This window comes from Rhincodon typus, chromosome 8 (genome assembly GCF_021869965.1).
Source record: "Rhincodon typus isolate 14 chromosome 8, sRhiTyp1.1, whole genome shotgun sequence".
Classification (NCBI taxonomy): Eukaryota; Metazoa; Chordata; class Chondrichthyes; order Orectolobiformes; family Rhincodontidae; genus Rhincodon; species Rhincodon typus.
Genome location: NC_063339.1, coordinates 36,600,890 through 36,627,435, shown reverse-complemented (window position 1 = coordinate 36,627,435; position 26,546 = coordinate 36,600,890). Strand labels below are relative to the sequence as shown.

Below are 26,546 nucleotides of genomic sequence, written 5' to 3'. Positions count from 1 at the left end.
GTGGAGGTTAGATAGACCTTAGGATTAGGGTAAAAGTTTGGCACAACATCGTGGGCTGAAGGGCCTGTACTGTGCTGTACTGTTCTATGTTCTATGTGCCAAATTTAACAAGCTAAAATTGTGTACCTTTCTTGCAGAGCACAGGTGGCTTCCTGTTGTTCGTCTAGCTTACTCAAGCCTTACACAGGGTTTCAGTTTGTAGAATTAAATGGAACTGAGTTGAAGTGCTCTAGATGGCAAATCCACTGTTCTAGATGCTGTTGAAAATCTAGGTTTGCTAGTCACCTGCTAACACTGCAATGGAGCAAGGCCTGGCCAGCCTGACTCAGATATTGAGTATTAGGTATGTGTCGACAGGATTAACTTGGCTCCAGTCTCCCATTGCCAGACAAGTCCTCACTTCAAATTTCCCATTATCTCCCCAGAAGGATTGCTGGTTTGTGATCAGACAACTGAAAATCATAGGTTTGAGCCCATGGAAGGTAAACAACAAGTACCACAAACTGTCCCCAAGCAGCAGTGAGCAACACAGTTCTGTATTTTGAGTCCACAGCAAGCATGTCTACAACTAATTGGGCCAGGGGGTGCGGTGGGGGAGTGGAGGTATTACTTCTTTTCTGAAATCTAATTAGGGTATGCATGAAATTCTGGACATATGACTGTGTTTAGGTCAAACTATGAAGCAGCTAATGATCAATCTCCAATTTCTTCCTGAACTATTTAGGGGTGACATGGTGGCTGAATGGTTAGCACTGCATCTCACAATGCCAGGAACCCAGGTTCAATTCCAGCTTCAGGCGACTGTATGAAGTTTGCACGGTCTCTCCTTGTGTGTGTGGATTTCCGTCGGGTGCTCCGATTTCATTCCAAAGTCCAAAGATGTGCAGGTTAGGTGGATTAGCCTTGCTGAAATTGCCCATAGTACTCAGGCATGTGTAGGTTAGGTGGATTAGCCATGGGTAGATGTGGGGTTACGGGATATGCTGGCGGGGTGGGTCTGTGTGGGATGCTCGGAAGGGGGATCAGTGCGGACTCAATGGGCTGTAGGGATTGTATGATCTTATTTAATTAAACACACATATTTGTTAGACAGAAGGACCTACTGTAATATTTGAACAGATAGCTTGATGTTCATAGTAGGCAAATCCTATGTCACTTACCAAAAGAGTATTTTCAAAAATTTAATTTAGGTCTTTGTGATTGTTGAGTTGGCTGCACCCATCATTCAGTTATCTCATCTCATGCTTGTTTTTCACAGAAAATTTAATTCACTTTGTGTAAAAGGACTTTACAATATTTATTGTGGGAGTGCTTGTTCTTTCTTGATTTAAAAAGAGCTTATGCATAAGATCACTGTAAAATAATCAGCATCAGGATGAAGAATTTTAAAATGAAAGACTTTCAATATTTGGAACCTATATTAGAGTCACAGAGTAATACAGCATGGAAACAGGCCCTTCGGCCCAAACTGGTCCATACGGACCATGGTGACCACTCAGCTGGTTCCAACTGCCAGCATTTGGTCCATATCCCTCTAAACCCTTCCCATCAATGTACCTATCCAAATATTTTTAAATGGTGCTATTGTACCTGCCTCAACCACTTTCTCTGGTAGCCCATTCCATACACTCACCACTCTCCGCAAGATAAAGTTTCCCCTCCGGTCTCTCATCTTAAACTTATGCCCTCTAGTTTTTAATTTCCCATCCCTGGGAAAAAGACCATATGCATTCATCCTATTTATGCCCCTCATGATTTTATACACATCCAAGGAATAAAGTCCTATCCTGGCCAATCGCTCTCTGTAATTCAGGCCTACTAGTCCTGGCAACATCCTCATAAAGCTTCTTTGCACACTTTTCAATTTAACCATGTCTTGACTATAACAGGGTGACCATAACTGTACACAATACTCCAACTGCGGCCTTACCAACGACTTATACGTCCCAACTCCTATATTCAATGCCTCGACAGATGAAGGCCAGCATGCTAAATGCCTTCTTCACCACCCTGTCCACCTGTGACGCTGCTTTCAGTGAACTACGTACTTGTACTCCTAGTTCCCTCTGATCCACCACATTCCTCAAGACCTCAGGAATAGTAAGAACTGCAGGTGCTGGATTCAGAGATAACACCGTGTGGAGCTGGAGGAACACAGCAGGCCAGGGAGCATCAGAGGAATAGGAAAGCTGATATTTCGGGTCAGGATCCTTCTTCAAAAAATTTTCTGAAGGGTCCCAACTCGAAACTTCAGCTTTCCTGTTCCTCTGATGCTGCCTGGCCTGCTGTGTTTCTCCAGCTCCACACTGGGTTAACTCCTCAAGACCTTACATTTACTGTGTAAGTCCTACCTTGGTTTGGCTTTCCAAAGTGCAACACCTCACACTTATCTGCATTGAATTGCATTTGCCGATCCTCAGCCTACTCCCCCAACTGATCAAGATCCCTCTGTAATTTTTGATAATCTTCCTCACTACAATGATACCTCCTAATTTTGTATCAATGGCAAACTTATTAATCATGCCTTGTACATTCACATCCAGATCATTCATGTAAATAACAAATAACAAAGGTCCCAGCACCGACCCCTGTGGCACACCACTAGTCACAGGTCTCCAGTCCAAGAAACAACCTTCAACCATCACCCTCTACTTCCTACCATCAAACCAATTTTAAATCCAATTAGCAGATCTCCCTGGATCCCATGCAACCTAACATTCATGACTAGCCTGTTGTGCAGGACCTTGACAAAGGTCTTACTAAAGTCCATATAGACAACATCCACTGCCCTACCCTCATCTATCCTCTTGGTTACCTCTTCGAAAAACTCTAAAAGATTTGTCAGACATGACCTCCCGCACACAAATCCATGCTGACTATCCCTAATCAGACCTTGACTGTCCAAATGTTGGTTGATCCTGTCCCTCAGTTATCCTCTCCAATAACTTGCCCACCACTGATGTCAGGCTGACTGGCCTGTGGTTTCCTGGCTTGTCTTTGCTACCTTTCTTAAACAATGGAACAACAGCCACCCTCCAGTCTTTCGGAACTTCACCACTGGCTAAAGATGAAGCAAAAATGTCTGCAAGGGTCACTGCAATTTCTTCCCTAGCACCCCAGAACATCCGAGGATGGACTTGATCAGGCCCAGGGGATCTATTCACCTTAATGTAATGTAAGGCTGCAAACATCTCATCTCTGGTAATATGTTTGCGGTTCAAAACATCCCTTATTTCCTTTGCATCCACGATTCTCTCCTCAGTAAACACTGAGTAGAAATACTCATTAAAAAGCTCCCCCAACTTCTATGACACATAGACCGCCATGCTGATCTTTAAGGGGACCTACCCTCTCCCAGGACACCCTTTTACTTTTAATATAGCTATAGAATCTCGTGGGATTTTCTTTAAACTTATCTGCTAGATATATCTCATACCCTCTTTTTGCTCTTCTGATTTCCCTCTTAATTGTGCTCCTACACTTTTTATAGTCATCCAGGGATTGACTTGAGCCCAATAGCTTAAACCCAATTTATGCCTTCTTCTATTTCCTGACCAGAACCTCAATATCCCTCATCAGCCAGGGATCCCTAAACCTGCCAGCTTTTCCCTTCACCCTAACAGGGACACACAGTCTCTGGACTCTTGATATCACACTTTTAAAAGCCTCCCATTTTTCAGTTGTTCTTCTTCCTTTAAACAAACTCACCCAATCAATCGCTGCTAGATCCTGCCTAATGGCCCTGCTTTAGTTTAGCATTTTAACCTGTGGACCTGTCCCATCTTTTTCTTTTAAGTACGTTAAAACTAAGAGAGTTACGGTCACTAGACCCAAAATGCTCTCCGGCTGACCTTCAGTCACTTGCCCGATCTTGTTTCCTAAGAGGAGGTCCAGTGTTGCATCCGCCTGAGTAGGGCCCTCTACATATTTGATTTAGGAAACTTTCTTGGACACAGATTGTTGGTATCACACATTGCCTAGTATGGCATGGGTTAGCTGTACAATTCTGCTACCCTATCATAGTTTAAGTACAAGTTTTTAAAACTTCATCCCCATCAGCATGATTGAAACATTGCCATTTTTCTTTGAATAGATTGGCCCAGTGAGCCTCTCTTTTCTGGAATTGGCTAACTTGATATAGGACCCTGATAGCAAATGGATGGAAGATGACTTTCATCCAATCAATCTAAACTGAATTCGAATCTTGGGCTTAAGTGCTAAAAGGGACTCAAACTTATTAAGTAAATTATCCTAGGTTAACAATGACAAAATATTTAAAAGCTACAAAGAGATTTTATTCTTCAACTTGCAGAACTGTAATTCAATGTGAAAACCTCTGTCGTTATTCTTATAACACTGCACATTGCCACATGTTAAATATCAACCAAAATTTCAACTTTATCAAAAGAAGTATCAACATCTGCTGAAATTGTGTTTTCCAGGAATTAGACTACAAACATTTTTGGTAGCGCAATATTTGGTTCCACTGACATAAACTTACTAAACATACAAGCATTCTCACCTTGAGCCCTCAAATCTCCCGTTTCTCTCAGGTTCAGTTGGGACCCTCAATGAAAGCAATCCGAAAGCACAAGGAATTAAAGAAAGAAGAAAATTCTTAAGCTTGTGTCACACACAAATCTGTTACACATAAGGACTAACCAAAGAATCACATATGTGATGCAGACAGAAACATGCATTTTCTTATGAGTGGCAGAATATTTTATCTAATCACACTTTTATCATGAAACCTTTTGCAAAAGTAGTCATCTTGTGATTTATTTATGATACTTTAATGCAGCAGAAGCCACTTACAAGAAGAGAAACCTCCTGAATTGTTTTCTATAAACCTTAATTGGTGTGATTTGAAGAAGTAGTGATCGTGTATGTGTTTTGCAGGGAAGATGGAATAAAGTAAACACAAAATTGACGGGATTGTTGGCCCAAAACATTTGGACAGTAATTCCTTGCCTAATGTTCTTGTTCCATTTCTGCCAAGTGCAATGTTAAATGAAACACATTAAGCAAATCAGATTTTCCCATTCGAACCAATGTAAAAGCTGTACTTAGGTATTACAAGATCTTTCCCGTCGAAGAAAAAGCATTAAGATATCATATTGCTTTTAAGTTGAAGGAATATATATTTGTAAGTTTCTATTATTACAAATGAAATAATGTTTAAAATAATTTAGAAATATAGACACAACATGCTAATCCTTTCTATAGAAACTAAATCCTGCTGGTCATCTCTCCCTTCTTCCTGATGCTCTTGTTTGCTGCACCCCCGCCAGCATCCCTTGTCTCTCCTACTCACTACCTCCCTCTCCTGCACCTGTGTTATGAATAAGGCCTCGAGATAGGGACAGTGACAGGAGCAATTACATACATCAGGGAGGAAAGCAATGAGCAGGAGAGGTGGCGAGCAAGTTTGTCAGTGAGCAATAGGAGCGCTGAACAGAAGAGGTGCGAATTGGGAGGGCTGTGGTCTTAGTACAGGTTCAGAAATGGAGGGAATTCCAGAAAGAGTGTGTGTATGTGTGCGTGTGCGTGTGTGTGTGTGTGTGTGAGAGAGAGAGAGAGAGGGAGACAGACAGCGAGCAAGCGAGGGAGAGAGCGAGAAAGGGAGAGCGAGAGCGAGAGGGAGAGGGAGAGCGAGAGCGAGAGGGAGAGATACACAACAGCCATGTTTCTAGGTCACGAAATGATGAATTTTGCAGCTGGAGTGAGAAAAAAAAGTTATAGAGATGACCAGAGGCAACATTGTGTACACAAAACCAAAGATGTGGATTCGAGATTTGAGTTTATGGCATTGGGAAGCTCAGAGTCAATGTTGGGCAGGGAATATGGTCAAGATGACTTGGCGTTTACAATGGAAGAAAGTGGATCATCAAAGAGGTCACGAGAATTCCGGATTAGCCAAAGACTGAATTTTACTTCTTGCATCTGTTGAAAAAGTAACTTATCTTAATAGATTTCTTGTCAACTTAGGCTAGCAGAAACATTGCATTGGCTTAGTGCATAATTTAGAAGTTGGTGTATCAAAAGTAAAATACAGTTATATAGCTTCCAATCATACATACATCACTGCAAATAAATAATCTGTAAAATTCAAAACTACAAAATGATGAGAAGTTTACTTAAGGTAAGCAACAGCAAAGTGCAAAGGAATTTAAGAGAAGACAAAGACACAACACCAATTTGGCAGTTCTAATTAAAGATTACAACTCATGCAAAACACTGATCGTTCAGGAACTAATTTTCTCTAAAAAGCCATAGATTTCAAGGTAATGCACCAATCATATGGTGCTTCATTTCCAAAGTCTCCTCTTGAAAAATAAGCATGGATAAAAATGAATCAAAACATGCTGGTTCCAAAACAAACTATTAAACCTTTGATATTTGGATTTCAGTGGTTTTAACATAAGAATTAAGAAAGAAATATAATTCACCCAATGCCACTCAGATAATCCTTTCTGGAAACCATAACAACACACGCTGGGAATTAGACAATCATGGCAGATTTGTTACATTTGCTAATTTACAACTGACATGTTTAAAATTTGATTTGCCATAGCAATGAAAAAGTTGCTGTAAACCTGTTGCCTGATCTTCATGGTAATTAATTTAAAAAAGTCATCAGATTCAATTACATAATCTGTGCGTCAATGTATTATCCCAAATCCTCTCCATTCAACACAATACTGAAATGAAAGCCCTGTTTCCAACATCTAACACCACAATTATTCTTAACATTAAATAGATCCAGCTGCCAAAGGCAAATACAAAAAACCCTCAAATTTTAGAAGTTTAATAACTTGATCTAATTGTGCACTTGGTTACTTTTTTTTTGATTTACACTCACCTCAGAATTTAATAAGATCATAGTGTAAACAGTACACTTCTTGGAAAACCAGTTCAAATTTAATTAGTATTAAATAATACACTATCAATACAAAAACATACAGACATCTAGTGGCCCAAGAGTAATATACAATCAAATCATTGATTAGGCCAATTAGATTCCTGTGTGCACTGAAATTCCTCTTAAAAATGACAAAATGCTTACTTTATCTGTGAAATCAACAAGGTAAGATAAAATTACACATTTCAAAGCCTTTGCCACTGAAATTCAGTGAGCAAATTTACACAAAAAAATGAGGAACTCCCCCAGCTATTATGAGATTATTATGAGCTATTACCTTGCTCTTCGTACTATCATCAGCACCATTTCTATCAGTAAAGCAACAAACAAAACTTTGCTATGGAGGTTGAGATGGAACTTCCTAACAAGCAGTCCCAGTAATCCAAATTTTATTTTGCCACATATGGGATGGAAGAAGAAAAGGATCATTTGATTTTAAAGCAATATGGATTAATATTATAGTGTGAAATTTCTGAAGTGTAATTTGACTTTTAACCTGAATGCTTTATGTTCATTCACATACATTTTCAACAGGCTTAAATGAATACTATTTGTCAAATGATCTTTTGAGGGAAGTTAAACTAAATACTAGGTTTCCCAAATAGTTCAACTATGCATGTTAATATTTTTAACAAAGGATACACTGTAGTCAATGCACAGGTTCATAGATAAAAATGCCTGGTTTGCTGATATTCCTATAGCCTCAATAAATCTGCACTGTAGCTTAATATTAGATTTAAATGCCAAAACTAATTTGAGAAAAAAAGATATTGTTAACAATTTCAGGACATTCCATATATTCAGCTGATCTGAAACAGTTCATTCAATGATAAGATTTCTATGTACTTCACAATCATTTATTATTTCACGTATGCAAGTCACTGAAAAACACAACGGAGTAGTCACCAATATAAAACTGGAAAATAGGAAATCTGAATCATAACAGAAAACAAAACTGAAATGAGTCATAAAGGCTGAAGTTCCTGTACAGTTTCTAGATGCACACAGCTAACTGTTTTACATGCAAAATTGTTGCTTAATTCTGTGCTGACAATTTTCAAGGCAGTTGATATGTTTTAGTGTAACAAAAGAAAAACATTGATTTTTCCTTCCAAAACAGATAATAAAGGTCAGATTCCCTCCCACTGTGTGCATGTTAGAATTGCACTTTTTTAAAGAAACCAAAAGTACAGACTCCTTAAATAAACATACAAAATTCATTGCTTTCAGAAAGATTTCTTTAATAATTAGAGAGTCATAGAGATGTACAGCATGGAAACAGACCCTTTGGTCTAACTTGTCCATGCCAATCAGATATCCTAAATAAATCTAGTTCCATTTGCCAGCATTTGGCCCATATCCCTCTAAAACCTTCCTATTCACATACCCGTCCAGATGCCTTTTAAATGTTCTGATTGTACTAGCTTCCACCACTTCCTCTGGCAGCTCATTCCATACATGCACCATCCTCCAGGTGAAAAAGGGTCCCTTTTAAATTTTTCCACTCTCACCTTAAACCTATGCCCTCTAGTTTTGGACTGCCCCACCTTGGGGAAAAGACGTAGTCTATGTACCTTACCATGCCTCTCATGATTTTATAAACTTCTATAAGCCTCAGATGCCCCAGGGAAATAGCCCCAGCGTATTCAGCCTTCCCTTTTAGCTCAAACCCTCCAACCCCGGCAACATCCTTGTAAATCTTTTCTTGTAAATCCTTTCAAGTTTCACAACATCCTTCCTATAGTAGGGAGGCCAGAACTGGACAGAGTTTGCCAAAGGTGGCCTAACCAACGTCCTGCACAGCTGCAACATGATCTCAATGCATTGACCAATAAAGGCAAACATACCAAATGCCTTCTTCCATATCTTATCTACCATTAAAAAATTATTACTCAATTCCCCTGAACTTACAATTAGCCTAACACATGCATCTCCCTTTAATCTACATTCAGGACTAATGGTCTTCAAAATGTGCTAACAAGCAGCATGTTGAAAGTTACATGGCTTCTCAACAGAGAAACATTCAGTTCATCCTAAAGTGGTATATGTCAACCAAGGAGAATGCCAACTGTTTAAAACAAACCAAGGCTTTCAAATGCAAATGCTATGATTATGTATTAAGTCTAACTGTTACCATATTCTAAGGAATAAATTTCTTAGTACTATCCAAACCATTTCCATATAAATTACAGTGTCTAAGGTACTGATCTTTGACTTATTACTGTATTTATTTTAATAGACAGTGGATAAGTCCTTTGGATCTGAGATCTGGAAGAAAAGAAGAATTCTAAACGTAAAAAGAGTAAGGAAAGAATTTCAGAAATAAATGTCAAGAGGAGGAAAGATTTAGAGGCTGAAGACTTACTAACAGTCTTTGATCCTTGTGGAGGAGTATTTGCGGGCACTGATTTGTTCGAAGTCTGCCGTTTTGATGGGTCAATAGTGACCCTGAGAAGAGGAAAAATGTTGGAGAATTAAACTGTACATATAGATCAATCTACATATAGTCTGACATATGTTAGCACATCGTGTGCTGATGGTCCCACTTTGTTACCTATAGCTGAAGCAACTTAGAACAAATTTAGAATAATGAACTCAACTTCCTCATCACTGACCAAAGATGAACACAACTACATAACTGCATTCTACCTCAGTAGCATCAAACTGCTCATAATAACAGTATAACTGCGATACTGTGAATCTTAGGATAAATTCTATGGTGGCATGAAATGTATCATACATATATATATATGTAGATGTATATTTGTTTATATACATAACATACATGGTATAAAGAACATGGTGAGACAGCATGTGCATAAGTCATTAAAGGTGGTGAAACAGATGGAGAATGCGGTTAATAAAGCATAATGTATTCAAGGATTTATTTATAATGGCATAGCATAAATGGGATGCTGAACCTGTACCAGATAGTTATACCACAGATATAGTGTCCAGTTCTGGGTGCCAAGTTTAGGAAGGATGTGAAATTTGCAGAGTGTGAGAGGTTTACAAAAATGGTTCCAAGGATGAGAAACTTCTGCTTATGAAGATAGATTGGAAAAGTTGACACTGTTTCCTTGGAGAGGAGGCGGCTAAGAGGTGATTAGGTTGAAATTTGCTTGGTCATGAGAGGTCTGGACAGTGTAGACCGCCAGAAACTGTTCCTGCTCGTAAGCAAATCAAGTGTGACATAATAGTGTTACAATGATTTGCAAAAGAAGTTATTGCAATGTGAGAAGAAACTTTATCACACAGTGGCTGGCTTGGATCTGGAATGTAATGTTTGGTAGTGTAGTGGAGGCAGATTCAATTGAGGCATTCAAGGCGGCAATAGTTGATTATTTAAATACAAACAATGTGCAGGATCACAGGGAAAGGTTGGCAAATTGACACAAAGTCGTTATGCTCATTTGGAATGTTGATGCAGACATGATGGGCTGTACTGTAACAATTCTATGATTTTGAATAAAGTGACTGTCAAGTGCTGAATGATGATACAGATTTTATCTTCATCCTTACAGAAAAGTTCAGAATTTTGCAGACTGTTACTACTTTCCAATTCATTTCTATTTCACACTCAGAACCTACTACCTCTCTGCCTCATTTTCATTTCAAATAGTTGAAAGGCAACGGATACCACCAAACTACAGATTAACTAGTCAGTGATCTCACTGTTGTTTATGGGACAGTGTTGTGAGAGAATTGCCTACTACTTTAAAATAATAAGACTGTGAAATATTTTGAAGCATCCTGAGGATATGAAAAGTATTACATAAATACAAGTTCATTCCTTTTCCTTCTTTGTGGAAGACACTGTGTTTGATTGATTTAAAAGAAACAAGTACTTGATATGTGGGCACTGCTAACAAGGTCAGCATTTACTGCCCATCCTTACTTGTCTTGAGAAGACAGCGATTGAATTCTTTAGTACTTTGACATAATGGAGTTGAATGCTAGTCTATGTCTGTATGGAATTGAATTTAAATACAGGTCAGAATGGATAAGTATGGCAGGTATTCTTAATGGACACTGATGAAACAGTGGATTTTGTGAGACAGTGTAAAAATTTGATCACTTTGACTAATATAAGCCATTTCCACCATTTTCAAAATATATGAATTCATGTTCACAAACTGCCCTGATGGAATTGGACCACATTGTCATGATGGCTCCTCAAAAACAGTAGTGTGATCAATGTTGGAATGCAGGACTTTCTATGAATTACATTAATGAGTTTTATCAGCAACAATCCTTCCCACTTTAGTACTTCTTTAAAACAGTAACGGCATCTAACTTTTTTTTGTTACTGGAGGGTGTGGGAGGCTGGTGGTTCTTGGCATAATGATATAGGCTTTCAATTCTAATCAGTGTAATAACAGTGAATGAAATAATTTACAGACAGGTATGAAATATTTGTCATCGAAAACTGAATGATGGACACAACTGCAATATTTCAAAAGAGAAGATCATTCAGATTTGAATATTTATTGCTGGTTCAAAGTCATTAAAAACAAGACAGATATTGTATTTCAGAAACATTAAAAATTGATTGTATATAATTTTTCATTCGTTGTATGTGATAATTTCTTTCAAGATACTGCGTCTTAGGTTGACATAGAATTTATGAACCAGGATTGCTTTTACAAAGCAGAAAGGGATGCCCAGGTGAATTTTTTTAAACAAACTACACATTGTAACAATTTAACAGATCTGATTTTTGGGGGGCTGTGGTGAGGGAAGTACTGAGAAAAGAATCATGTGCTCAAAGTGAAAGATGAATATCCTAGAAAAAGCAGGTATTTCCTATTTGTGTACTCTGTGATGTGACCAGATGCAGCATTGACCCCCTCTTTAAAATACTCTAACTATGGACCTTATGCCATTTCAAAATATCACGTTCTACTGTATCAGTTTCATTCTTTCTATTTTAAATACCAGCTATTCTGGGTCAAGAGTCAAATTATGAGCAGCGTGGGGCAACAGGGTATAACAGACAGGTTGGAATTGCTAAACTTATTTCCCTTAGGATCCTAAAATTAAGTAGAGAAGAGAGATTGAAGTGGAGAGACAGACTTTCAAGTGATTAGTTTAGGCTAAATGTGTAGAGTAAAAATATAGTATAATAAAGGATTGAAAGTAGGGTGGCATAAAATTGCTGATGACAAAACATAGATAGGGAAGCAAGTTGTGAAGTGGATATAAGGAGTCTATAAAAGGATATTGATGTGTTAAGTGTGGGCAAAGATCTGGGAAATGAGTACAATGTAGGAAAGTGTGAAATTGTCCACTTTGGCAGAAAGAATGAAGAATAAGCATATTATCTAAATGGTAAAAGGTTGCAGTGTGAAATTGTCCATTTTGGCAGAAAGAATAAAGAAGCAGCACATTATCTAAATGGTAAGAGGTTGCAGTGCTCTGAGATGTGGAGGATCTGGGTGTCCTAGCACATGAATCACAGAAAGTTAGTATGCAGGTACAGCAAGTATTCAGGCAAGCCAATAGAATGTCATGGTTTACTGAGAAGGGAATTGCATACAAGAGTAGGGAAGTTATGCTTCAGGTATGCAGGGCATTGGTGAAATCAGATCTGGAAGACTGTGTACAGTGCTGGTCACTATACTTATGGAAGGACATTATAGCAGTGGAAACAGTTTAGAGAACGTTTACAAGACTAATACCTGGAATGAGCACACTGACCTATGATAAAAGGTTAGACAGGCTAGGACTGTATCCTCTGCAGTTTTGAAGAGTCAGAGGAGACTTAATTGAAACATAAAATATTCTGATGGGACTTGATCAGGTAGATGTTGAAAGAATGCTTCCTCTTGTGGGAGAATCTAGAACTAGGGGTCATAGTTTAAAAATAGAGAGGGTGCCTATTTAAAACAGAGACGAGGAAACATGTTTTCTCTCAGAGGGTAGTGTCTCTTTGGAATTACCTTCATCAAAAGAAAGTGGATGCAGAATGTTTAAATGTTTTTAAGCTGGAGGCATATAGATTTTTGAATATCAATGGGTTGAAATATTATTGGAGACACACAGGAGCTGTGGAGTTAAGGTCAAAATGATCTTATCAAATGGTGGAGCAGGCTCAAAGGGCCAACTGTTCTTTTCTTCACTCATGGGATGTGGACATCACTGTCTGACGAGCATTTATTGCGTGGTCCTAGCTGCCCTCAAGAAGGTGGTGGTGGTGGTCTGCCTTCTTGAACAAATGCAGTCCTTTTTTTTATTCATTCACAGGATGAGGGGTGTTGCTGGCTAGGCAGCATTTATTTCCCACCCCTAATTGCCCAGAGGGCAGTTAGGAGTCAACCACATTGCTGTGGGTCTGGACTCACATGTGGGCTAGACCAGGTAAGGACGGCAGTTTCCTTCCTTAAAGGACATTACTGAACCAGATGGGTTTTTCCGACAATCGATAATGGATTCACGGTCATCGCTAGAGGATTAATTCCAGATATTTTTATTGAATTCAAATCTGTCATGGTGGAATTCAAACCAGGGTCCCCAGAATGTTACCTGGGTCCCTGGATTAACAGTCCAGCAACAATACCACTAGGCCACCACCTCCCCTTAAATGTGCTGTAGATTGATCCACAATGCCCTTCAGGAGAGAATTCCAGGATTTTGACCCAGTGATAATAAAGGAATTATAATGATTTTCAAATCAGAATGGCGAGTGACTTGGAGGGGAACTTCTAGTGGTGGTGTTCCCATGTATCTGCTGCCCTTGTCCTTCCAGATGGAAGTGGTCATGGGTTTGGAAGGTTCTGTCGAAGGATACGCATTCTCCCTGTGTCTGCGTGGGTTTCCTCCGGGTGGACCGGTTTCCTTCCATAGTCCAAAGATGTGCAGGCTAGGTGGACTAGCCATGCTAAATTTCCCATAGTGTTCAGGGATGTGTAAATTAGGTGGGTTATAGGGGGATGCGTCTTGGGTGGGATGCTCTCTCAGGGTCGGTATGGACTTGTTGGGCCGAAGGGCCTGTTCTACACAGGGATTCTATGATCTATGAAATTTTGTGAATTTCTGCAGTGCATCTTGTAGATAGTACACACTGCTGCTATAACTGAGCATCAGTGATAGATGCTGTGGATGCGGTACCTAATAAGTGAAATGTTTTGTCCTGGATGGTGTCAAGTGTCTTGAATGTTGCACCAATCAGGCAAGTGGAGAATATTCCATCACACTCCTGACTTGTGCCTTGTAGATGGGTGGACAGACTTTGAGGACTCAAGAGGGGAGTTAATCGCCTCAGTATTCCTAGCCTCTGACCTACTCTTGTACCAACTGTGTTTATGTGATGGTCTAGTGAGTTTCTAGTCAATGGTAATCCCAAGGATTTTGATAGTGGGGGGATTCAATGATGATAACATTGAATGTCAAGGGGTGTGGTCAGGTTGTCTCTTATTGGGGATAGTCATTGCCTGGCATTTGTGTGGCACGATGTTACTTTCCACTTGTCAGCCCAGCCTGTATATTGTCCAGATCTTGTTGCATTTGAATATTGACTGTTTCAGTATTTGAACAGTGGTGAATTGTGCTGAACATTGAGCAATCATTGGCGAACATCCCCATTTCTGATTTTATTATGGAGGGAAGGTCATTGATGAAAGCGCTGAAGATGTTTGAACCTAGGACACCATCCTGAGGAACTCCTGCAGAGATGTCCTGGAGCTGAGGTGACTGGCCTCCAACAACCAAACACAACTTTGCACCTATGTGGCAGGTATGTACCAGCGAAGACTTTGCCCCAATACTTATTAATTCCAGTTTTGCTAGAGCCTCTTGATGGCACACTCAGTCAAATATTGCTTTGATGTTAAGTGCTGTCACTCTCACTACACCTCTGGAATTCAGTTCTTTTGTCCAAACCTGTAAGGAGCTGAGTGGCCCTGGAGGATCCCAAACTAGGTGTCACTGAGCAGGTTATTACTGATCAGGTGCTGCTTGATGGCACTGTTGATGACACCTTCCATCACTTTATTGATGATCAGGAGTAAACTGATAGTGGTAATTGGCCAGGTTGGATTTGTCCTGTTTTTGGGGTACAGGACACACCCAGGCAATTCTTCTTATAGGTGGATGATGTCAGTGCTGTAACTGCACTGGAGCAATTTGGCTAGGGTTATGGCAAGTTCTGAAGCACAAGTTTTCAGTACTTTTGCTGGAAAGTTGTCAGGGACTTTGCACTATTCATTACTTCTAACCATTTCTTGATATCATGTGGAGTGAATCATAGGGTCATCAAAATGGCTCAAGACTGGTATCTATATTACTAGGGACCACTAGAGAAGAATGAGATGGATCATCCATTTAGCACTTCTGGCTGAAGACTGCTGTGAATACTTCAGCCTTACCTTTTGCACTGATGAGTTATGTTCTTTAATCATTGGAGAACAGGGATATTTGTAGAGCCTCCTCCTCCAGTGAGTTTAATTGTCCACCAGAATTCATGACTGGGTGTGAAAAGACTATAGGAGCTTAGATCTGACCTGTTAAAGAAGGGATTGCTTAGCTCTGTCAAGCACTTGCTCCTTAGGGCCTATTCTTGTTCCTTGTTTGTATGTTGATAATGTAAAAATTATTCTTAAATGTATTGTTCTGCTTTGTGTTTGGACTTCTAAATTTTATGTTTCAAGAAAATTAAACTAATTATGGAAACTCACACTAACCAAAAAAATGCAAAAAATTCTAACGCCAAAAAAATTATAGTGTGTTTCAGGAAGCATAATTTACAAAAATACTGAAAATTTGAAGTTTATTTCTACAGTAACTTGGATGCAAAAGTTAGGAATATAAAGAAATTCTTAATGCTCATGAACAGGAGTTTGGTTATTGGGTATAAATATACTTCAGATTTTAGTCACCTTAGGAAAAGCTAGCTCCCAAAGTTTAATATGAAAAATGCTAGTTCCCTTATTTTGCCAGCTAAGAAAATTCCAGTGTTTCCTTTGGTCAGTGATAATGAAACAGTTTGTAGTGATTGAATAATTTATAAACAAAATTTTGAGCATTAAAGCATTATGGATATTTCTTCCATTAAAAGCAGACATGTTCTGAAATGTAGCCCTGACTGGTCTGTAAATCAATCATTGAATCTGGATATTTTACAAATTGTTGACAGTTGATTAGGTTGGGGAAAGAATAGATAAAAAAAAACAGTACAAACTCAAGATTTTTATGACTGTTTAGTAAACAAAACAAAGAAAAAGAAAAGGACAGGGCTAAAATTAAACACAAGAATTGTTTCAAATCTGCTTGCAGAATTCAAGCCTATTAATCATTCAAAGGAAGCTGAATTCAGATATCACTGTTAAAGGCAAGATACAGCCAGAAATTTGTATTTAATTCTTAACTCATCTTTTTGCTAAACTTGCATTAGAAATTTGCATCCTGCAGTGATCAAATGTGCAAATCCTGCTGTTGAAGAACCTTGTGTGGTAATATTGCAGGGGTTTTTATGCAACTAGATTAGCTTACAGCTGTACATGCAGAAGTCTGGATTTGTAGAATTGCTTTAAAGTTATTAGTAGTAACTATTAGTTTCACTCACTCTTGCCCCTGGGTCAAACTGTGTTCCAACCCTACTCCAGGAACTGCAGCTATAAGAACCTGCAGTGAAATTAATAGTCTTTCAGATGACATGTTAAACTAAAGCTCTTTGTACCTTTGTAAAGAGTAAAAGAATCATGGTTCATAGAAAGAACAGCAGGTTGATGGAGGTGGTGGTGGTGGTGGTGGTGGTGGTGATGGGGGTTTTCCTACAGCAATAATTACTTAAATATCTCCAACTGGACAGATTAATTTAATTGTACGTCTTGTTTATTGTTCTTGAGGCTTTGCTGAGCACAAAATCGACTACTGAGCCTGCCCACAATTAAAACAGCAACTGTACTTCTAAAGTAATTAACTGTGTACAAAGCACTTTGGGATATCCTAAATACATAAAAGGCACTTTCATATGGCTGTTGGTAGCATTCGTTCTTCTGAGACAAAAGGTTTCAGGTTCAATTCCCACAACAGACCGAGCATAATAATCAAGCTGACGCTCCAAAAAAGTACTGAAGGAGAGCTGTAGAGTCAGATAAAACATTAAACCTAATGCCTATTGGGTGGATGTAAAGATTCTGTGGTGCTATTTCTAAAAACACGTGTGCAACTTAGAGTTAAGCAATTAAGGGAGTTAGGGCAGGAAGGGAAAAGGTGCCTTGTGTTTGCTTTTCCTAAATATTTTCAGCCTTCAGGAATTGATTATTGCATTGCTACAGGAGAGGAAGTATTAGGTAAGTGAATAAGGTCTATTCTATTCCCAAGGCTCAACAAAGTATATAGCAACAGGTAGTTAATCAAACATGTAAAATCATAGCTAAATGCAAAACTGAATAGAATAACTATGTAGTTCCTTATATGTACAAGCTAATCAGATGGGTTTTGTGAAAGGAAATCAGGTTTAATCAATCTATTGGAGTTCTTTAAGGTTACACATGCTTGTGGATCAAGCATAACTGGTGAATGTACTGTACTTTAGATTTCCAGTAGGCACGGTCATAGATCATAGGATCCCTACAGTGTGGAAACAGTCCCTTTGGCCCAACAAGTCCACACCGACCCTCACAGCATTGCACCCAGACCCATGCTCCCCCCCAAGCTACACAATCCTGAACAATATAGGCAATTTAGCATGGCCAATCCACCTAATCTGCACATCCATGGACTGTGGGAGGAAACCGCAGCACCCAGAGGAAACCCACGCAGACATGGAGAGAATGTGCAAACTCCACACAGTCGCCCAAGGGTAGAACTGAACCCAGATCCCTGGCGCTGAGGCAGCAGTGCTAACCACTGTGGCACCCATAATTTACCACATCAAAAGTTATTGTGAAAACTGTGCATTCCTGTGATATGCCCCTCCTGGGCTATGTGGAAAAGCTTTAGTTGTCCCTGGTGACCATGTTTGCAGGAAATGTGTTCAGCTGCAGCTACTGGCTAACTCCATTTCAGAGACAGAGCTGTGGGTGAACTTGCTGTGTAGTGTCCTTGATGCTGAGCAGAGGAGTGGGTGCCGACCAGGCAACAGAGGAAAGCAAGAGTCCCCTGTGACCATTCCCTTCTGACACCGTTTGGTTAGCACTGGGGAAGATGATCATGCAGGAGAAAGCAGTGGGACTCAATTTCAGAGCAACATGGTTGGGTTTGCTGCACAACAGGGGAGGAAGAAGAATGCTGTACTGGCAGGGGATTCAATTGCGAGGGAAACAGATTGCATTTCTGCAGCCAGAAGGCACCGCCAGGATGGTATGCTGCCTCCCTTGTGCGAGGGTCAAGGATGCCACTAAACAGTTGCAGGGTATTTTCTAATGGGGGATGGCAAACAGACAAAGATCATGATACTTGTTAGGAGCAATGACAGACAGAAAAAGGGATGAGATCCTTCAAGCCCTAGAGGAGTACAGAATGTACAAGGGGAAATCTACAAAGGACATTAGCATTGCAAAAATGGGGCATGAAAGAATAATGGCAGCTAAAATAAAGTAAAATCCAAAGTATTTTTTAATAAGTACGTTAAGAATAAAAGGATAACTAGGAAAAGAGGCAAAGAAAGAAATAGCAGGAGCTGATTTTCAATTCCAGTCTGGCCGCAGGAGAGATAAAGACTAGAGAACAGCCAATATGGTACCATTATTCAAAAAAGGGAGCAAGGGATAAACCAGGAAACAACAGGCTAGTCAATCTAACCTCAGTGGTGGGAAACTACGGGAAGCAATTCTGAGGGACAGAATTAATCTACACTTGGAGGCATGAGTTAATTAAGAACATGGTTTTGTTAAGGGGAGGTTATGTCTGACAAATTTGATTGAATTTTGAATATGTTCCTGCACGGAAGACTGATAGTGAAGCTAAAAGCCCATGGGATCCAAGGAAATTTGGCTAATTGGATCCAGAATTGGCTGAGTGGCAGGAAACAGAGAATGATGCTTGAGGTGTGTTTTTGTGATTCAAAGCCTATGTCCAGTGGGGTTCTGCAGGGATCAGCTCTTTGTGCTGTTTATAAATGACTTAGGCTGGAATGTAGGAGGGTTGGTCAGTAAATACACAGATAATATGAAAATTGATGGGGTGGTAAATAGCAGGGAAGACAGCCTTAGATTACAGATGAATATAGATGGGTTGGTCATATGAATTGATAACGGCAAGTGGATTTGAAAAATGCATAGTGTGAGGTAATGCACTTGGGCAGGACAAACAAGGCAAGGGAATACACAATTAACAGCAGGACCCATGGAACCACTGAGGATCACAAGGACCTGTGTGCATGCCCATGATTGAGATGTATAAAATTATGAGGGGCATTGACAGGATAGACAGGAAGAAAACTTTCCCCTTGGTGAAGGAACCAATGATCAGGGGCATAGATGCAAGGCAAGGGGTAGGAGGTTTAGAGGGGATATATGGAAAATATTTTCACCAAGTGTGGTGGGAATCTCGAACTCTATCTGTATTGGTGTAGAGACAGAACTTTCATAACATTTTGGAAGTATTTTAGATGTACACTTGCAATGTCAAGGCATACAAGGCTATGAGCCAAGTGCTAGAAAACAGGAGTAGAACAATTAGGTAGCTGTTTTTGACTGTTGCAGACTTTTTGGGTCAAAGGTCCCTTTTCTGTGCTTTAGATCTCTGACTATAACAGCACATTACATTCTGATGGGTGACAGGGAAAAAACAGCATTCCATCAGGGTTCTAAGATTGGAGGGAACTAAGGAAGAGTATCTCCTGTCACTTGATTCTTTATCTAAGAACTAAAATGACAACTGATCAGACAGGTGATGATTTATAGTGCAAATATTATTTATGGATGTTATATTTTAGTTACAATCAAGTTACAGGTGCCACCTGTGTCCTCAGAAGAATCTGAATCTCATCTTGAGGACGCCTATCATCTGTTCCAAAATGGACATGGCAGGAAGAAATTACAGTGTATCTACATACCTTCAGTCAGGGGAGTGTGTAATGGAGTCATCAGCACAAAGGGTAGGTCTTACCTTCGAGCAGCTATCCTCGATTGGTATTCAGTTCTTTGAACTGAGCTGGAACCAGACAGCTAACATGGGTATCTTGGCAGATTCTCGGGTACCTGGCTAAGAACTTTAGGATGCGGTAACGATGATCAAAGGTGACTTGGACATTGACACATTAACGAATACAGTTGCATTATGACATGACATTCTCAACATGATGTGTGTACAGTCTATAGCACTGAGTCTGGGGAGAGTCAGCAATGTTGACAAGGCCTACCTCTTGGGTTCTAACACTGACCTCATTACAGGAAAATGAAAAGAAGGGGTGTGATCTTACACAAAATGCCTCAGTACCAGCCTTAATACTTCTGTGGGTTGAGGATTGGGAGATTGCACACATTTTCCCTGTGGACCCCTGGAAGCAGCCAGTCACAAAAAGAACAACCACCATTACCTTGACAACCTTCAGTCACCACCCTCCCCACTTTCATATTACAAGTCCTGCTTCAGCAGATGACAGAGTTCTGTTACACTTTCCTGGGACATGCTCATTCAATGGCAACCCTACACCTTGCTCATCTGGAAGAAATGTCTTTGAGGGTAATAGAGTTAGGGCATCCTGATCCCGTCCGCATTGTCGGGGAACGTTCAACTGTGATTTCTCCATGCAGAAGTGGAGGCTAGTGCTGGGCTTGCTCATGCCTTTGTATTTCCTCAGTTTCTCTACATCATCCCTGTATTGTTGCAACAGGAATGATAACAGCTGTGGCTGCTGGATCTATTTCTGATAGGACCTATGTGGGGAATATCAGAAGCAAACAGCTTCTCCATGGTTTGACTTGTCAGCAGTCACAGAAGACATAAATGAGACTTTACCACAGGCCTTGGAAGAATGAGACATGAAAGCCTCTGACAAGGACAGTCATGGGATGCCACTACGTGGATGTCTGACATTTTGGACCTTATTTCTTACAAACGTCCATGTACTCACATACCTACAGTTTAATTTGAGAGCTAAGCATCTCTATGCCCTTGCACAGACTATAATGCTTTTGGAACAAGTTTGGGAATTATCAACTGCAGTCGACACTTTAAAAGGTCAGTTGTTATCGCTTTTGCGTCAGAGTTTACTACAATTAATTTGTAATGATCAATAACATGATCAGGACTGCTGGTGACCAGGATATGCAGTATAGATCGCTGGTCAATGAATGAGCTCCATGTGCAGATTAATGTTATGACAGGTGCATTTAATCTCAAATCTATTATTGATTAAGGCCCCTCATATAACTCAAGTGAATCCTGCCCCACAAAACAAACTTACTCTGCCCACTCTGGGTGTATTGGCAGCCATTTTTCATCATTATTTCACAGTTGAAATATGATAAATGATGGACGAGGTCAGGCTCCTGAAAACATGTTGTACAATCTGATGTTATTCTCGATGCTCCCTGACGCTAACCTTCATGTTCCAATCTGGATAGCAATCCTTGTCAACTCCAACATTCTAGCCTTTTTAAAAAAAAAAAAAAAAAAAAAAAAAACACAACTTAATATTCCTCAATTTCCATCCCCTCCTTTCTGAGTCCTAAGCATATCCCCAAGATATGCATTGTTATCCACTGGCCTCTATCAAGGCCAGGATGGTGGTAACTTTCAAAGATCCCCCACTCCCACATTGTTCTGTTACCTACCATACTATACTGGCTTCCATCCATCTGGGGTTGCCCTCCCCTGAACATTAATTGCTCCTCTGTATCCTAGTCTACTGGCTCTAATCTGCACCCGAGTCCCCAGTATAGCATGCACTACCCACTGATAACTTCCCTTGACTTTTACTAGGCAAATCCCTGGACTAATCATGGCCAACCCCCAGTACTTGGGAGGACAGCCCTGACTGTGGATGACCCAGCCCTGACTGATATCTATTCAGTTCCTTACTGGTAATCCCCAGACTGACTGGACTTGACTTGCAAGACTGACCATGGCCCAATCTTCAGACTCTGAGGCAATGGAACTCTGGACCCTGATTGCAGCAGGTGAACAGTTGCCAGTTCCTCCTTATTCCTACGCTTTCTTTGAAAATAGCAGGATATTCTAGAGGTGTGGGATGACTGAAACACCATCTGAATGAACTACTTCCAAAATATACCCACAGGCAAATGAAAATCAAGCATCTGAGATCTAACCCAGGGCCTTTGGTTATTTTTGTACTTTCTATTGTTATTCCATGTTGCACTCTAACTAGACAATTGAGCCTTATCTTTCATGTAAATTTCACATTTAGGAAACAAATGTCTGAAAATCCAAGCGATTCATATCCAATGAAATTACCTTGTGTATCAAGTCAATTAATCCTTCAAAAAATTCCAATACAATTGTAAAGCATGACCTACTTCACAAAGGTTATCAGTGATGTACTACAGTTTTTTAGGCTATATAATTCTTATAGTATCAAGAGACTAATATGCTACATGATACTTAAACCAGTGAAGATTGAAAGAGACTAGAGTATTTTTCATAAAATGCTGATCTTTTATAAAGTATCAATTCAATTGCTTGATGTTTCACATTCTATAACCAGCTGCAATGCAGAAACAGTCCCTTTTGCAAAATCCTTTAACCACTTATATGAATCCATTAAATATAGCCCATTGTTAAAGCATATCATCCTTCTGACACAATCAGGACAATGATACCTGGGGAAAGGCAGCCAAAGGTGGTTCTTAAGAAAAAGGATATGTATTAATAACTATTTTTAAAAAATGTTTCTTCTCCATACAAAATACAGAAAGTTTGAAATTTCTGTAATAAGGACAGTTTTGAAAAGCACAATTTTAATAGGGCATGATGTTAGCCCTGAGCTGGGATACTGCAGGCTTTCAAGGTAACATCTTCTAATTTTACTAAAACCTGCTTGAAATTTCAATTTAAGGAGGAAAATAATGATTGGACATAATAAAATATTTCAGAGAAACACATGGAAATTGTACATCTTTCCCTCACTGTAGAAAGGAAGTGAGTTACATGGAGTCCTACCCAAAGAAATGCCTTCATAGAAGGGAAAAGCTCCTTAATTTAATGTAAAAATCTTTTCCATAAGATATGGCAAATCGGCTCTGTTCTGAAAAAGACATTTGAAAGAAATAATTATGCCATTTGCCACAGAAATCCAAATTGTTCTGCACCATCTGAATCCTAAATCATACTTCTTGCAAGAGAACTGCAACCAGGGAATCAGTTTCCCCAGCCCAACACTGCTTACATAAATGCTATTTTCAAAGTTCATAGTCATTTTATATCATGCTTTTTTCCAACTAAGGAAACTTTAACATACACCAAGCATGGTTGGGTGTATTAGTAAAATAATGAAATGATCCCATCAAATCTTTGGTTAATTATAATGAATCTGATATGACAGCAAGTGGTTAGCATGCTCAGCTGTAGATATGTTTAAAACAACCAGATTAGAGCACTTCCCAACATCATTAATGGTTTAATAGTATATAATCTCTCAAATAAGCCATAGGTAACCTTCTCATATAAGCAGGAAGTCAGTGAGTTATCAAGGTTGTGAAACCAGGTTTCTGGTAATATTGCAGATCAAACTAATGATATTTTAAATCCTACCTTTTGGAAAACCTGAAAGACATGTTTCTAAATTTAAAAAAAAAAATGAGAAGCAAAAAATGTAAATAAAGCCCAAACATATATGTTATACAAAAAAATTGCATGTTTGATGGCTGTCACACAGTAGTGATAAGAAAGATGGCATGATGAGAGGACACAGCAAAATGACAATGCACACAAGGCTTCGCTACAACTGAAATTCAGATTCCAGTCACAAGAAAATTATGACTGCCCCAACAGACCAGTCAGGACCAGCTCAATTCTGTTTGTTTGTTAAAATATATTTCTTCAGTCACTTGACCATAAATAACTCAGATCAAATTTGTAGCATGTAATAGGACTCAATAACTGTGACAGGTGAAAGATGCAGTAGTTCAAATATACCCAGAATCGTATTGAAACATACACTAAAATCCAACACAGTGAGTAGTCCTAATTTCGGTACTTGCAATTTTTTTGCTGGAATTATGTGCATCAGTCAATAGTTTCCTGCAACTTTTCTTTATAAATGTCACCCTGGAAAATAGCTAAAAATGTAATACAAAGTAACTCATTCCAGCAAGGAAAAAAACTCAAAATAACTTTCAGTATACTTTCATTTTCTCTAATTATTTTCTTTGATTTATTCCATCTTAAGCTACATCACCAGCCAGGATAATATCTATTTCTGAATTTTTTTTTCGTTGGACAAGTAAGAATACTTCAGTAAAATTCATGGGGTATTTATCTTCCCTTTCCAAGTTAAACTTATGTCTGCTCACACTGGTTTCCTGTCAAGAAAGCTTTATTGCATAATAGTGGAAACAGGGACTGAATTAATTACTAGAAAAGTACAAAGGTATAAACTAACAAGCAGAAAAAGATTAATAGGAATTTTAAAAAATTGGAATTCAACAGCAACTTATTTTGAAATTAGGCATGGGCACATACAAACGTGTTCAAAAACTATAATACCTATCAACCACACTACAATAGAGCTTGAAAAGTATTTGTTCAATCACCCATTCAAGTTATTATGGATTTTGAAGTTTACAGCAATTCAGTACAACAGTACATTATAATAGAGATCATAAAGCAAACCCTGAGGTGGTGAAAGACATAACATAAATGCGAGAGATAACAAGGTGTAGAGCTGGATGAACACAGCAGGCCAAGCAGCATCGGAGGAGCAGGAAGTCTGATGTTTGGGCCTAGACCCTTCTTCAGAAATGGGGGAGGGGAAGGCGGATAGAAGATGGATAGAGAAGATAGGTGGAGAGGAGACGGACAGGTCAAAGAGGCAGGGATGGAGCCAGTAAAGGTGAGTGTAGGTGGGGAGGTAGGGAGGAGATAGGTCAGTCCAGGGAGCGGGATGAGGTTAGTCGGTAGGAGATGGGGGATAGATGGGAGGCGGGGACAAGCTGGGCTGGTTTTGGGATGCGGTAGGGGGAGGGGAGATTTTGAAGCAGCTGCAGTCCACATTGATACCATTGGGCTGCAGTCCACATTGATACCATTGGGCTGCAGTCCAGTTTGTTCTGCAATAATAATAAAAATCATGAAACTTCCTGCATTTAAGAAGCAGTATAGTACCAACTTAGTTCAGTCGTACCACTCCTCTATCTGACTCAGGTGGTTGTAGGTAAAGGGTTCAGGTCAAGGAACTTGAATACACATTACCTAGATTGACACTTCAGTGCAGTACTGAAGGTGGTGTGCTGTAATGTCAGAAATTCCCACCTTAGGTGGAAACTTTGAACTGAAACAAATAAGGCAGGGTAGCTTCTCTGAAATTCTCGCCTACAGTTATTCTTCAATCACCAACAACAAAAACAGATTAATTATCTCAGGCAGAGAATGCCTTCAATTAAATTGTGGTGACCAAGGGTTATGTGAGGGGATATTTGGAAGGTTAAAGGGAAAAGACAAGGGAATAGTGCAGGGTAACGATAACTAGAGTCTGAAAGGAAAGTTCAGAGCATTGAAACAAAAGTGTGCACCAACAAATAAGGAGAGGAAGCAGAATCAGTAAGACATAGTTGAAGGCTCTGTATCTTAATTGCTCGCAGCATTCCATAATATGATGAATGAATTCATAACACAAATAGAAATAAATGAGCATGATATAAATAGCCATTACAAAGATGTGGTTGGCAAGATGGGGGACTTGAATATTAATGAATATTTAATATTTAAAAAAGTTCATTGTGCATCTCTGGCTAGGCCAGTACTTATTCACCATCCTTAAATACTCAGGGCAGTAAAGAGTCAACCACATTGTGCCGGTCTGCAGTCACACAGACTGCTGCGGTTCAAGAAGACTACTCGCATACCAATGTCCCACAAGTGAATAAAAAAGTGTAGAGCAGGTTGGATATGGATGGCATATTTTCTTCTCTAGAAGACCCAAGTGAATCAGATGGGCCTTTTATTAAAATGGCAACTGGCAGTGCTACATGGTCACCCTTAGAGTAGCAGTTAATTCCAGATTGTTTTATTAAATTCAAATTTCACTATTTGTCATGATGATATTCAAATCCACGTCCCTAGAACTTAACCCAGAATTCTGGATTATTAGTGCCAAGACATTCCTGGATTCCTAGGCCTGTGACTACATCACTGTGTGCAAGGAAGAAAGAATGAAAAAAGGAAGTGGTGTAGTTCTGTAAATAAAGGATGAGACATTACTAAGAATGATCTTTGTTCAGAAGATCAAGGTGTAATACAAGTTTGGGTAGAGATACAAACAGCAAAGTAAAGAAGACATTGGTGACAGTAATATTTTTTATGCCCCATAATATTAGCTACACAATAGGACAAGATTAACATCAAGAAATAACTGGGCCTTTGTGGGTGACTTTAATAGTCCACAATGACTGACTAGAGGATGAGTTCATAGAGTATCTTCAAGACTGTTCTTTCAAACAATACGTTCTGCAACCTACCAGGGGCCAGACTATTTTGGATCTAAGAACGTGTAAAGAAT

General features: G+C 39.4%; 1 protein-coding gene across 16 annotated transcripts in view; it reads right to left on the bottom strand.

The window, feature by feature from the left end:
* Window positions 1-26,546, bottom strand: part of mark3a (MAP/microtubule affinity-regulating kinase 3a) — a 191,934-nt gene that overhangs the window by 5,162 nt on the left and 160,226 nt on the right. For 6 of the 16 annotated variants that reach the window (XM_048599715.1, XM_048599716.1, XM_048599722.1 and 3 more), the window contains 2 exons: window positions 23,582-23,608; window positions 4,523-4,567 (listed from right to left, as the gene is read on the bottom strand). The exons of 4 other annotated variants lie outside the window; for them this stretch is intronic. In XM_048599715.1, the coding sequence (XP_048455672.1) occupies window positions 4,523-4,567; window positions 23,582-23,608 (72 nt within the window). Of the gene's footprint in view, window positions 1-4,522; window positions 4,568-20,056; window positions 20,079-23,581; window positions 23,609-26,546 lie in introns of those variants that run through there. 6 more of the 16 variants (XR_007262590.1, XM_048599718.1, XM_048599723.1 and 3 more) reach the window with 3 other exon arrangements.